Below are 14,589 nucleotides of genomic sequence, written 5' to 3' on the forward strand. Positions count from 1 at the left end.
ATCCCCTCCTCTCCCTCTGGGGGTTGAGACCTATACAGTTCCTCATAGAAGGTATTGAACACCTCATTTATCTTTCCTGCCCTTCGCACCGTGTCTCCCCTTTCATCTCTAATTTCTCCTATCTCCCTCGCTGCTGCCCTCTTTCGCAATTGATGCGCCAACAGGCGACTAGCCTTTTCCCCATATTCATACCTCCTCCCCTGTGCCTTCCTCCACAGTACCTCCGCCTTTCTGGTGGTCAGAAGGTCAAACTCCGTCTGGAGTCGTCTCCTCTCCCTGTACAATTCCTCCTCCGGGGTCTCTGCAAATTCCCTGTCCACCCTTAAAATCTCCCCCAGTAATCTTTCCCTTTCCTTGGCCTCTGTTTTCCTTTTGTGGGCCCCAATAGAGATCAGCTCTCCTCTGACCACCGCTTTTAATGCTTCCCAGACCACTCCCACAGGGACCTCGCCGTCGTCATTGACCTCCAGGTATCTCTCAATACACCCCCGCACTCTTGCACACACTCCCTCATCCGCCATCAGTCCCACATCTAATCACCAGAGTGTTCTCTGCTCCCTTTCCTCTCCTGCTTCCAGGTCCACCCAATGTGGGGCATGATCCGAAACCGCTATGGCTGAGTACTCAGCTTCTTCCACCCTAGAGATCAACGACCTTCCCAACACAAAAAAATCTATCCGGGAGTACACTTTATGGACATGGGAGAAGAAGGAAAACTCCCTAGTCCTAGGTCTAAGAAATTGCCATGGATCCACTCCCCCCATTTGGTCCATAAATCCCTTAAGTACCTTGGCCGCTGCCGGCCTTCTTCCGGTCCTTGAGCTGGATCTATCTAGCCCCGGGTCCAGCACCGTATTGAAGTCCCCTCCTAAAATCAAATTTCCTGCCTCCAGGTCCGGTATACGCCCCAGCATCCGTCTCATGAATCCCGCATCGTCCCAATTTGGGGCATACACATTAACCAACACGACCTCCATTCCCTCCAGCCTACCACTCACCATTACATATCTACCTCCGCTATCAGCTACGATGTTCTTTGCTTCAAATGCTACCCGTTTCCCCACCAAAATGGCCACCCCTCTGTTCTTTGTGTCCAGTCCTGAGTGGAACACCTGTCCCACCCATCCTTTCCTTAGCCTAACTTGGTCCGCCACCTTTAGGTGCGTCTCTTGGAGCATAACCACGTCTGCCCTTAGTCCTTTCAAATGCGCGAGCACTCGGGCCCTTTTTATCGGTCCGTTCAGGCCTCTCACGTTCCACGTGATCAGCCTCACTAGGGGGCTATCTGCCCCCCTCCCGTGTCGACTAGCCATTACCTTCTCTAGGCCAGTCCCATATCCCGCCTCCGCGCTCCCGCTCGCTCCCCCAGCGTCGCACACCATCCCTGCCCACCCACTCTTTAGCCATTTATTTCCGCAGCAGCAACCCAGTTGTCCCCCTCCCCCCCTCCCCACTAGATCCCTCTCTAGCATGATTGCTCCCCCCATATCACTTCCGTAAGTCAGCTGACTTCAACTGACCCCGGCTACTCCTGCTCACTCCTCGACCCCCCCGTGTGGGGAACTCCCTTGCGCCTGTCTTCCCGCCTTATTCTTTCTGGCACGGGAACATCCCTTTACCTGACCCGCCTCTTATGGCGCAGCTCCCTTCCCCCCCCCCCCCCCCCCCCCTTTCCCCATTCTCCGACTATGTCCCATCTTTCCCCCCTCACCGGCGCCCACATTTCCCCAATGTCTCCCCCCTTCCCTGTTTACTTCTCAATTAACTTCCACTGTAACATTAACAATAACAATAACATTTCCTGCAGCATCAGTCCTTCAGTTCCGGTCCAATTTCTCTTCTTTGATGAAGGACCATGCTTCCTCCGCCGTCTCGAAATAATAGTGTCTCTCCTGATACGTGACCCATAGTCTTGCCGGCTGCAGCATCCCAAACTTTACCTTCCTTTTATGCAACACCTCTTTGGCTCGGTTGAAGCTCGCCCTCCTTCTCGCCACCTCCGCACTCCAATCCTGGTATATCCGTACCACAGCATTCTCCCATCTGCTACTCCGCACCTTTTTAGCCCATCTCAGGACCTCTTCTCTGACCTTAAGGCAGTAAAATCGCACGATTATCGCCCTCGGTGGTTCTCCCGCTTTTGGTCTTCTCGCCGGAATCCGATTTGCCCACTCCACCTCCATGGCGCCCGCAGGGGCCTCAGCACCCATCAGTGAGCTCAGCATCTTACTTGCATACTCTCCACAGTCCACTCCTTCCACACCCTCAGGGGGGCCTAGTATCCGAAGGTTCTTCCTTCGCGCTTCGTTTTCTAGGGCCTCGATCCTTTCAGTACATTTTTTATGAAGTGCCTCGTGCGTCTGAGTCTTAACCGCCAGGCCCAGGATCTCGTCCTCAATATCTGTCACCTTCTGCTCCACCACGCGGAGCTCAGTCTCCTGGGTCTTTAATGTCTCCTTGAGCCCCTCAATTGCCTGTAGCATCGGGGTCAGCACCTCCCTCTTCAGCAGCTCCACGCACGGTCTCACGATTTCATCCTGCTCAGGCCCCCATGTCGCCTGCGCTTTCTCCGCCGCCATCTTGTACTTCTCTCTTTCTGACCCTTTGGTCGATGATTCCTCGCGCTGCAGCCGCCGCCGCCGATTTTTTCCTCCTTCGTTTGGGGGGGACTCCCTTCTCACACACCCCACACCGGGTTGCGTCGTTGAAAAATTCCCCGTTGGGGCTCTTAAAAGAGCCCGAAGGTCCGTCGGAGCTGGAGCCGCCGAAGCGTGCGGCTAGCTAGGCATCACCGCAACCGGAAGTCCCTTCAGTGGCCTTGATGAGATCTTTTCACAGTTGTTCCCTCTGCTGCTCAAATTCACCTTTGATACAGGCCCTCAGGTCAGCTTGCAGCTTTAAGCTTGCCCCTCCCCCGCCTGCATGCTGGAAGAGGCCCTGTTTATCCTGCAGTTGCAGCCAAATCTTTTACTGTTTCTGCCGTGTCTCGCAACCAAGAGACATACCCTTCCTGGGGGACACTGTCGGGGGAATGCTGCAGCCTTCTTCCCACACCGGGAAATGGCAAACAAATGCCGTGGGGGCCCTGTAACGAGCCCAAAAGTCCGTTCCAAGCAGGAGCTACCGAATATGCGACCTAGCTCTGCATAGCCGCACCCGGTAGTCATCCTTGATACCTTTTGATAACAAAAATATATTGATTTCAGATTTAAAATTTACTATTGATCTAACATCAGTTGCCATTTACAGAAGAGAAATCCACACTTTGCATCAGGTTGCTGTTTGTTTGTGTGCAAACTGGTGGCCATTTCCCTACATTGCAACAGTGACTACACTTCAAATGTACTTAATTGACTATAAAGCACTTTGGGATGTTCTGTTTCAAAAAGCTCTATAAAAGCAAGTTCTTTTTTAAATATTGATACCTTTTTCATAGATCAAACCTTTTCACCATAGCCCTCCAATCCTCTTCTATCCATAAGTGCCAACAGTTTTCTTATGAACCCATTTATATTGTTTACTTCATTGCTCCTACTAATTAATTCCACAATCAATTTGCTCTTGGATGCTCCCATGATTATCCTTTTATGCTCCTAACCCTTAGCCATATTGAACAATTTATTTGGATTGTTTTTTTAGTTTACTGGTTAGACATGAATACTTCAATTACATCATCATATTTCTCCTTCTCCCCAAAACACCTAGCTGATATGTTATGTACTCTGGGATAACACGGGCTGCAACTGGATGCAGCTTTGACCAAAAGATATTCCAGACCTTGAAGTTAGTTCAATCTGATTTATTGAACCAGTAGCACAGTTCTCTATGAGTTTGATTCTCTGCTAACCTAAATGTGGTTACTCTGTCTGACTGAACCAGACTAGCTCTTAGCCACGTGCTGGAGGTGTGATACTATAAATACACCCTGACTCACTCTGTAGCTGTTCATCAATGGAAAGAGGCGGAGTGTGAGTGCTTCATGCCTTTTATAGTGAGATACCACCCCTGAGTGTCCTGCCTGCTCATTGGTCATCTCCTGTTCTCTGTGTTCATTAGCTGCCTGTCTGTATATCATTATCTGCATGTTTGCATATCATGACACTAGCTTCATTAACTTTTCCTTGTAATTTCACAATCTTCTTTTTCAATCACCTTACTCAAGATAACCTTCTAATGGCAGTACTGTTGCACCATTATTTGAATGAGATATTATGATTTTTTTAAAGTACAGCCCCCTCAGGCAAACTGGCATGACCTGCTATTATGACTGAGGAGAATGTGCTACTTTCAGAGGACTTTTAGTATTGCACTAAAGTCATGTGCCGGGTAATCTTTGAACAACATTAATGAACCAGCTGACAAGTATTTAGATTTTCATGATATGGAGTTGCCGGCATTAACTGGGGTGGGCACAGTAAGACGTCTCACAACACCAGGTTAAAGTCCAACAGGTTTGTTTCGAATCACTAGCTTTCGGAGCACAGCTCCATTCTCAGGTGAATGCAGGGGATTCACCTGAGGAAGGAGCTGCGTTCTGATTCGAAACTAACCTGTTGGACTTTAACCTGGTGTTGTAAGACTTTACTAAGATTTTCATGGGTTTGATCTATCAGGGAATTTAAAACACTGGGCACAGTCTCGGGATAAGGAGCTGATCGTTTAAAACTATGAGGAAAAATTACCTCGCTCAAAAGGGTTGTGAATCTTTGGAATTCTCTTTCCCACAGAGCTGTGAATGCTGCATCCATAATACATTGAAGGCTGGGGTAGACAGATTTTTGATCTTTTGGAATCATGGAGTATTGGTGATCGGGCAGTAGATGAGCCGTGATATAGGACTGAATGATGGAGCACCCTCAGTGGGCGACATGGTCTGATCCTGTCTTGATTTCCGTAACAGCCTCCCCGAAAAGGTGCCAGAATGTGGCGACTAGGGGCTTTTCACAGTAACTTCACTTGAAGCCTACTTGTGACAATAAGCGATTTTCCTTTCATTTCATTTTGTGTAAAAAAACAACTTGAATTTATATAGTGCTTTTCACAACCTCTGAACATCAGCACGGTAGCATTGTGGATAACACAATTGCTTCACAGCTCCAGGGTCCCAGGTTCGATTCCGGCTTGGATCGCTGTCTGTGCGGAGTCTGCACATCCTCCCCGTATGTGCGTGGGTTTCCTCCGGGTGCTCCGGTTTCCTCCCATAGTCCAAAGATGTGCAGATTAGGTGGATTGGCCATAATAAATTGCCCTTAGTGTTGGGTCTGGTTACTGGGTTATGGGGATCGGGTGGAGGTGTTGACCTTGGGTAGCGTGCTCTTTCCAAAAGCGGTGCAGTCTGCACTGTAAATTATATGCTAATCCCAAAGTAGTTTAAGTGCCTGCACTGTTGACAGCAAGGGAAAGATGCCAGGTCTGATAGCTTTCTAAAGTGTAATTGTGTAATTAAACTAACATGCTTCCCAATTAATACACTTTAAGAGTCCAATTGAAAATTTCTTGTCCACGGCAAATTCCAGTTGAGTGATGCAGAAGCTGGTGGCCTCACAGCTGCCATTAGCTGCAGGAGTGTGTGAAGCACTGACAGCTTCTGTATGCAGTTTGGCGCGTTGGCGCGGCGCATTGTGGTATAGCGGAGGAGCAGCTTGACCTCCCAAGCCGCAGCAGAGCAACCCTGGACGAAGGGAAAAGGCGTCGTTGCTTCAGCGACCGGAGGGCAAAATTCCGTCTTCTCCCATAAAAAAGGGAAAGGAATAATAAATAAAACTTGAACAGAAAAATGCCGAATTTTTGCGCGGCTCCGAACTGTAGCCGGGGGAGCACCAACTACCCGGACCTACCTTTCTTCAGGTTCCCCAGAGACCCCAAGAGGTGAGGACTGCAAATTTATAAATGCCCAGTTTTTAAATAAAAGCATCCTCCTGTCGGGGTAAAGATAGCACGCACATTCGTTAATTCAGGGATGGCCGTGGCGCCCTGTTCTGGGTGTTTAGTTGAGCGAGCATGTTGCTCCAAAATCTTTCCTCGGGCTTGTGTTCCCACTTTCCGTCGCTAGGCCTCGCCATCCAGGGTGGGCGGGAGGAGGGGCGCATGCGCATAACCGACCTCCCCCCAGCATCTCACACCATGTTTATCAAACAGGTTCCTCTGGTTTATTCTCCAGACTGTTATGATCATAGATTCTCTGCAGTGCAGAAGGAGGCCATTCGGCCCATCGAGTCTGCACTGGCCCTTGGAAAGAGCACCCTACTGAAGCCCACGCCTCCACCCAATCCCCATAACCCTACCTAACCTTTTGGACACTATGGGGCAATTAAGCATGGCCAATCCACCAAACCTGCACATCTTTGGATTGTGGAAGGAAACCGGAGCACCCGGAGGAAACCCACGCAGACACGGGGAGAAAGTGCAAACTCCACACAGTCATCTGAGGTCGGAATTGAACCCGGGTCCCTGGTGCTGTGAGGCAGCGGTGCTAACCACTGTGCTATGCACACCCCCATTTGCTTGACGGCCCATTGGATAGGAAATGGGGCGGCTAGTCAAGGGAGAACGAGTGTGAAGCACGTTGGGCACAATTTCTTCTACAATTAACCGAGTTTGTGATACCCAATCCACGTTCCGCAGCATGGCAACAGCACACGGAGCTCAACATGGAGGCACTGTAATCCCACCCATAAGTAATGTGGGATACTGCTGTGTATTCGGGCTCCTTGTCAAGAGATATCTTTGACCAAAATCAACAAGGAAATGGAATATTGGTCATTCGCACGTCATCAAACTGTAACAATTGTTGAATCTTGTTTGGATATCTTTCTTTCCCCAGCCATCCTTTTTCTGAGGGGTGAGTAAGCATTGAGTATAGGTGAGAAACTGCAACTGGAATCTTATTTAAAAAGCGATCAGAGTGGAACCCCTTTGTTTGATTAACAGGTTTCCCTTCATCCAGGTTCCTGTCTGTGCAAGCTCGTGTCGACGGAGACTGAAATTTCACTGCATTGCCAAGGGAGCACTGCACACTGCCACAGGTCCCATCTTTGGATGGGATTTTAACCTGAGCACCATCTACCCACTCACAAGCATACGCAGGAGGAGGCCACTCGGCCCCTCGAGCCTGCTCCATTCAATAAGATCGTGGCCACGATTGTAACCTCAACCCCATCCCACATTCCTGCCCCCCTCCCCGATAACCTTTCACTCCCTGGTTAAACCAGAATCGACCTCGTTCAGCCATAAAAATATTCAAAGACTCTGCTTCCATCGTCTTTTGAGGAAGAAAGATCCAGAGAATCATGACCCTCTGAGAGCATATGTTTCTCATCACCTCTGTCTTAAATGAGCAGCCGCTTATTTTTAAATGGTGACCCCCCCCCCCCCCTCGTTCTAAATTCTCCGACAAGAGGAAACATCCTCTCCACATCCACCCTCTCAATGCCCCTCAGTTGGACTGAAAAGATCATGGGTGAGATTCCCTGGCCTCCCCGTGAGGTGTTTCTCAGCGGGCGGGAGGTGGCCTATTGGCTGGCAGCAGGATCTCCTGATTCCACCGCTGCCAATGGGATTTCCTGTTGAATCCACCCAATGCCGCAGGGAAACCCGCTGAGGGGGTACGTTGCCGGGCGGACACTTCTCTCTTTCTCTTCCCCCCCCGTGAAGCGCTAGATAAGCTTGAGGAACCGCACCTCACTTTACAGCCTTCTGAACTCAACATTTAACTCAATTTCAGATTCTAACCTTTGTCTCAATGTTTTTATTTTGGTTATCGGCTGTAATGATTCTGCTTTTTCCATTTTCACCTCCTCTAAATGGATCTTTCTGTTTACTTGTCCCTTTATGACCTTCTTTTGCCTTGACAACAACATTGTCTCTTTTGTCATTTAATCTTTCCATCCTATCACATACTTTTCCTTTTGGTCTCTTTCTCCCTCTTTCCCTGTCTGCACTTAACCTGTTATATCTTGTAATGTTTTCCTCTTTTCATGAACAAAAGGTTGATCCCCGTGAGATGTTAATTTGCATTTCTCTCTCTCTCTAGATGCTGCCAAACCTCTTGAGTTTTTTCAGCGTTTTCTGTTTGATTCCTCTTAAGTGCTATGTGCCCCAATTACTCCATACACATTCCAACTACTTTCTGGTAGTGCAGAGCTGCCCCCTGTCCGAACAACCACTGCCCTGCTGTTTCCCTATAGACCATGCTTTCTGCACAGAATAATTTTATTGCTATGAAAAGAGACATACTATTATTGTCTTTCACTTATCAGGACAGCTCACAAGACAAACCAACAATAAAGGGAATGACATTTATACTGTATGAGAAGAGAGTGCTGATTGTTTGGCAAGTGGACACTGGCAGAAGTGTTGGCATGGAGAATGCAGCAGAGAACAGTTAACTGCCAAGCAATTGTTTCAAATTCAAACCAGGCAGATCGACTCTGGTTAATGAAACTGGGAATGAGGGTGGCATGTGGCGCAGTGGTTAGCACTGGGACTGCGGCGCTGAGGACCCGGGTTCGAATCCCGACCCTGGGTCACAGTCCGTGTGGAATTTGCACATTCTCCCCATGTCTGCGTGGGTTTCACCCCCACAACCTAAAGATGTGCAGGTTAGGTGGATTGGCCACGCTAAATTGCTCCTTAATTGGGAAAAAAAATAATTGGGTACTCTAAATTTATAAAAAGAAAAAAGTGAAACTGGGAATGGCTGCCTCCCAAGTTTGTTTACTTGGAAAAGGCATATTGCATGGAAATACTCCTTTTGTTTGTAAAGGTCAAGACCCTGTTTGTGATGTATATGGTTGCTACCATGCAAATGTGAGCCTCACTACAAGCCTGACTGATCTTGAATTGCTTTTCAGTTAATTCTTAGCACAACCAGGAATGTCTAGCACATGTGCAATTGTGGAATCACATCTAATGTTGGACACTATGGTCAGAATGTTCCGGCCGTTCCCACCGATGGGATATTCAGACCTGCCAATGGTAATCGCCCGTGGCGGGGATGCATACAATGGGAAACCCCATTGACAGCAGCAGGACCAGAAGATCCCACCACCAGCCAATGGCAGGCTGCCTCTGCCGCCGTAAAGCATGATGCGGGGGCATGCAGAAAATCCCTCCCTTTGTTTTGAGCTTTGCAAACATGGGCTGGTTCAGTACAGTCAGTGCATGCCTGTTGCAAAAAGCTGAAGAGATGTGCTGTTTCATATGACCCACAAGCCGTTGGGACGTAAGGCCTACATACTTCATCTGCCACATTGCTCCTTTGTGTGATAGGCATGTGGCTTCATGGCTTGACAGCTGCTTCCTGTAAATGGAGAATACCACTTGTGTTGCTACAGCAGAATAACCATAAGATATAGCAGCAGAATTAGGCCATTCAGCTCATTGCGACTGCTCGCCATTCAATCATGGCCAATATGTTTCTCATCCCCATCCTCTTGCCTTCTCCCTGTAATCCTCATCCCCTTATCAATCAAGAACCTATCTATCTCTGTCTTAAAGACACGCAGTGATTTGGCCTCCACAGCCTTCTGCGAGAATAAGTTCCACAGATTCACCACCTTCTGGCTGAAGAAATTCCTCATCATCTCAGTTTTAAAGGATCGTCCCTTCAGTCTGAGGCTGTGTCCTTGGGTTCTAGTCTCCTATTAGTGGAAACATCTCCACATTCACTCTATCTAGGCCTCTCAGTATTCTATAAGTTTCAACGGACCCCCCCCCCCCCCCCCCCCCCCCCCCCCCCCTCCTTCTAAATGGCTAGCTTCACCTGTTGCTCTCTTCCGGGGTAATCTGCGGTACAATCGGAACTTTTCAGGACTGGAATTGACAGCCATAGGCCTGTTCATGAGTTTAACAATAACAGCAAGATCTGATCTGATCAGGGTAGCCATTGTCCCGCAGGATACCTTTGATGCGCTCCGATTTCAGCATTGAGTTGGTGAACACATCCTTGTAATGACCAGTCCTGTGGCTGGATGACTGATGAGCTGATTATCTGTTTACTAAGATCATCCCAGCAACTCAATTAGAAGAGGCTTGTTTACACTGTCAAGTGCAGTCAAGCAAGGGGGACCAGATCTTCCTCCATTTGCTCTATTACATAAAAGCATCTTTATGAACAAAATTAATTCTGGGCATCGCTGGCAAGTCTGTCGTTTATTGCCCCATCCTTAATTTCCCTTGTAATAAGTGGTTTGCCTGACATTGCTGTGGCTCTGGAGTCACATATGCAGGCCAGACTAGATATGGTTGGAAGATATTCCTCCCTAGAGATATCAGTGAACCGGGTGGGTTTTTGCAACAATTGATGATAGCTGTCACTGATGACTAGAATCATAGAATCCCTACTGTGCAGAAGGAGGCCATTCGGCCCATCGAGTGGCCCCAAATCCCAGCTCCTATCCCCGTAACCCACCTAACCCTTGGGCAATATTCAGAATGTCCACTTCACCTAGCCTGCACATCTTTGGCTTGAGAGAGGAAACCTGAGCACCCGGAGGAAACCCACGCAGACACGGGAAGGAAGTGCAAACTCCACACAGTCACCCTAGCTCAGAATTGAACCCGGGTCCCTGGTGCGGTGATGCAGCAGTGCTTGCCACCGTGCCGCCCTAAGCTTTCAATTATAGTTTTTTTTTTAAATAGTATTTAAATTCCACCCGCTGCCACGTCCCTAGAGCATTATTGGGTCTCTGGATTACTCATCCTGTGACATTACCACTGAATGATTACAAGCTCTTACTATGCTTATTGTGAGGTCACAATTGGAGAGCCTGGATTCAGTTAGGCCAGAGGAATCACAATCCTGTTGGCAGTAAATGTGCTTTGCCTGCCGGGGTTGTTGACGTTGCCTCTCAAGGCGAATCATACTTTGTAGCTTGTTTCCCCTCCTGTGTTCCACTGTTAACTCTTCAGAAGTCGTCCATACTGGAGGATGTGGAGGAGAGCAGAAGGGAAAGATTATCAAGTCTCTTCATGGCGAAGGTGGCCATGGATTGCTTGATATTCTCAGTTCAGGTAGAAGCCAACAACAAAAGCTTAAATTGATGAAGTACCTCTTGTGTAGTTTTTGGATTGTATGTATCCTAAGGTAACTTAAGCATATATTTCTTATGGGAAGTGTTGCTGTCTCCCACAATGGGAAGGGAATTGAACGGTGGAGCAGGCTCAAGAGGCTAAATTGCCGCCTCCTATTTCTTATATTCTAAGAAATAACTATTCTGGTCTGTAGCCCTGTGGGTAACAGCACCTCAAGCACAAATCTGGTGTTCTTGCTTAAGGGCATTTTGCGATTGATATGGGGATCTGGGGTTATGGGAAGAAAGCAGGAGAATGGGGATGAAGATATCAGCATGATCGAATGGCAGAGAAGACCTGATGGATGGAATGGCCTAATTCTATAATAATCTTTATTTCACAGGTACGCTTACATTAACACTGCAATGAAGTTACTGTGAAAAGCTCCTAATCTCCACATTCCAGCGCCTGTTCGGATACACACAGAGAGAATTCAGAATGTCCAAATTACCTAACAGCACCTCTTTCGGAACTTGTGGGGGAAAACCGGAGCACCCGGAGGAAACCCACGCAGACACTTGGAGAACATGCAGGCTCCACTCAGAGAGTGACCCAAGCCGGGAATCGAACCTGGGACAATGGTGCTGTGAAGCCACAGTGCTAACCACTGTTATTTCTTTTCATTTCATATCTTATGGAAAGAGAGTGAAGGAAAAATGTGACAATGTTACAACCAACAGCAAATCAGTCTTTAAAAGTCAGACCTAGGTTAAATTCACACAGTGCTGAAGTCATGCCCTCTGGTTTTGTTTGGAACACTCCTTTGGAAAAAATGACATTTACATTTATCTTCTGTTAATAAAAAAAAAATGAAATGCAAAGTTGTTTATCAAATTCTGGGTCACAAAAGTCATTAGATTTTTTTGTGTCAATTAATGCAGGTGTCAGAAGTGGGTGGAGAACTGTCGGAGAGCAGACCTGGAAAACCGGACTGCCGAACAGCTTCACAAACAATACAGACTATGTGCAAGACACTTCGAACAATCCCTGATATGCACAAACGTAAGTTATAATTCTCCAAGCTTATACTCTGACAAGTTGTTCAAAATAATAATCTTCATTAGTGTCACAAGTCAGCTTACATTTACACTGCAATGAAGTTACTGTGAAAATCCCCTAGTCGTCACACTCCGGCACCTGTTCGGGTACACCGAGGGATAATTCAGAATATCCAATTTACTTAAGCGCGTCTTTCGGGACTTGCGGGAGGAAACCGGAGCACCCGGAGGATACCCACGCAGACACGGGGAGAATTTACAAACTCCACACAGACAGAATTGAACCAGGGTCCCTGACACCGAGGCAGCAGTGCTAACCACTGTGCCCCCCTGAATGCTGGATGATAAAAGACTGAGGCCAGTCTTATTTGCCTTCCGCCATCCTGGATCATGCCAGTTGAGTTACTGATTCAATCAGGGGCAATCAAACTCTACCACTTAGTTTATGACAGGTCGTGACGTGAATCGGGGAGGATTTCCAGTGATGGGGAGCTTTGGATATTGTAGGAGCAAAGTCATCGGTTACTCCTGAGCCTGAGAATATAATGTCTCAAATTATTCATGTACAGTATCCGGAAATATTCCGAAAGCTATCAATCCAGTTTATATTTTAATGAATCAACATTTTCTGCTTCACTTGTCTTCTGGGGCTGATTAGCACACTGGGCTAAATAGCTGGCTTTTAAAGCAGACCAAGGCAGGCCAGCAGCACGGTTCAATTCCCGTACCAGCTTCCCCGAATAGGCGCCGGAATGCGGCGACTAGGGGCTTTTCACAGTAACTTCATTTGAAGCCTACTTGTGACAATAAGCAATTTTCATTTTTCTACACGAGCTAGTTCAGTAGATTGACCACTGACTGAAATACTGTATCTATGGATGCGTTTTACATGCTCTGCTTTCTGCTTTTATTGCCCTGGACAAAATAAAGCAGCCTGGCTGGACTCCATTGTCTATTTCTTATAAAATCTTCAAAACATCAATCGTAATACCTCTTAGGCTTCCTTTTTCCAGTGAGAACATGATCAGTTTGCATGATCACTTCACAGTCTGATTCCTCAACCCCTTAGGTAATCTCATTGCTCTCTGTGTTACCTGGAGAGGTGCACTATTCTTACTAAACTGGCTAGATTCGCACAGCATATCCTAGGTGAGATTGTCATTCTTGTGAACCTCCTCCGGACCCTTTCCAAGGCCAGCACATCCTTTGATATGGGGCCCAAAACTACACACAATACGCCAAATGGGGTCTAGCCCTCTCGACATGCAGCACGGTAGCACAAGTGGATAGCACTGTGGCTTCACAGCGCCAGGGTTCGATTCCCCGCTGGGTCACTGTCTGCGGATCTGCATGTTCTCCCCGTGTCTGCGTGGGTTCCCTCCGGGTGTTCCGGTTTCCTCCCAAAGACGTGCAGGTTGGGTGGATTGGCCATGATAAATTGCCCTTAGTGGCCAAAAAGGTTAGGATGGATTATCGGGTTACGGGGATGGGGTGGAAGTGAGGGCTTAAGTGGGTTGGTGCAAACTCGATGGGCCAAATGGCCTCCTTCTGCACTGTATGTTCTATGTCTGGCTCAAAATTTTATGAAGTAGTAGGATTAGTTCTCTCTTGTCTGAATGTTTTAGTACATCCCCATACCCTAATCACTTAATTCATTATTGGACTGTGATGCCTGTAACTGTTGAATACTTTGTAGTGCTCGTTAACTGGTTCCGACATGAAGCATTAGAGGGCTGCCAGAACTTATGAGAGAGCACTGGCGAAACTGTAGATGGGAAAATTAAGCAACAAAAAGCATCTTGCATTATTTAAATTCATGAACTTGTTTCCAGAGCCCTTACAGAACAGTCCTCAAGGAAGATGCCGTGCCCACCTTGTTTGACTTAACAAGTCATCTCAATAAACCTGAAGGCAAACGCAAAAAGCACAAGAGGATAAAAGAGCTGGTAAGATATTGCCTCTGTACAATTCACAACAATGATCATAACTTGAGTGGTATAACATTTTGTGAAGCATTGGATATGTTAATCTTCTTTTCCTCCCTTCTTGTTATAGACTGAGGAAGATTTATTGACCGTGAAAGCACCAAGAAGTAAGTAGATTCATCACACAATGAAAGCATGTGACTCAGCAAATTGTGTGTATAGATGTTTTCAAACATATTGTTCTGGGGCTTGTATTTTTGTGGCAAATTAATTAACCAGATATACCGTTTGATTTGAAATGAAGTTAGTTTAACATTGGAAACATTGGTGAAGTTTTCCAAAATACTTTTTCAAAAAAAGCACCATATGATGGTGAGTAACTGAAACCATTATTGATTGTTGTAAAAGCCCATCTGGTTCACTGAAGTCCTTTAGGAAAGGAAATCTGCTCTCTGACCTACATATATATGCCTCGAGATCCACAGAAGTGGTTGACTCTTAAATGGGCAATGGAATGGGAAATAAATGCTGGCCCAGCCAGCGATGCCCAAATCCTGTGAATGACTTAAAAAGTGGAATTCTGTGTACATTTA

At 47.1% G+C, this 14,589-nt stretch overlaps 1 protein-coding gene across 5 annotated transcripts in view; it reads left to right on the forward strand.

Annotated features, from left to right (window-relative positions):
* Positions 1-14,589, forward strand: part of LOC140392110 (52 kDa repressor of the inhibitor of the protein kinase-like) — a 40,641-nt gene that overhangs the window by 16,515 nt on the left and 9,537 nt on the right. For 3 of the 5 annotated variants that reach the window (XM_072477407.1, XM_072477411.1, XM_072477410.1), the window contains exons 2-5: positions 11,417-11,654; positions 11,955-12,075; positions 13,904-14,017; positions 14,127-14,163. In XM_072477407.1, coding sequence (XP_072333508.1) covers positions 11,512-11,654; positions 11,955-12,075; positions 13,904-14,017; positions 14,127-14,163 — 415 coding nt within the window. In that variant the 5' untranslated portion in view covers positions 11,417-11,511. Of the gene's footprint in view, positions 1-5,638; positions 5,869-11,416; positions 11,655-11,954; positions 12,076-13,903; positions 14,018-14,126; positions 14,164-14,589 lie in introns of those variants that run through there. The other 2 variants (XM_072477409.1, XM_072477408.1) reach the window with 2 other exon arrangements.

Source organism: Scyliorhinus torazame, chromosome 15 (assembly GCF_047496885.1).
Source record: "Scyliorhinus torazame isolate Kashiwa2021f chromosome 15, sScyTor2.1, whole genome shotgun sequence".
Lineage (NCBI taxonomy): Eukaryota > Metazoa > Chordata > Chondrichthyes > Carcharhiniformes > Scyliorhinidae > Scyliorhinus > Scyliorhinus torazame.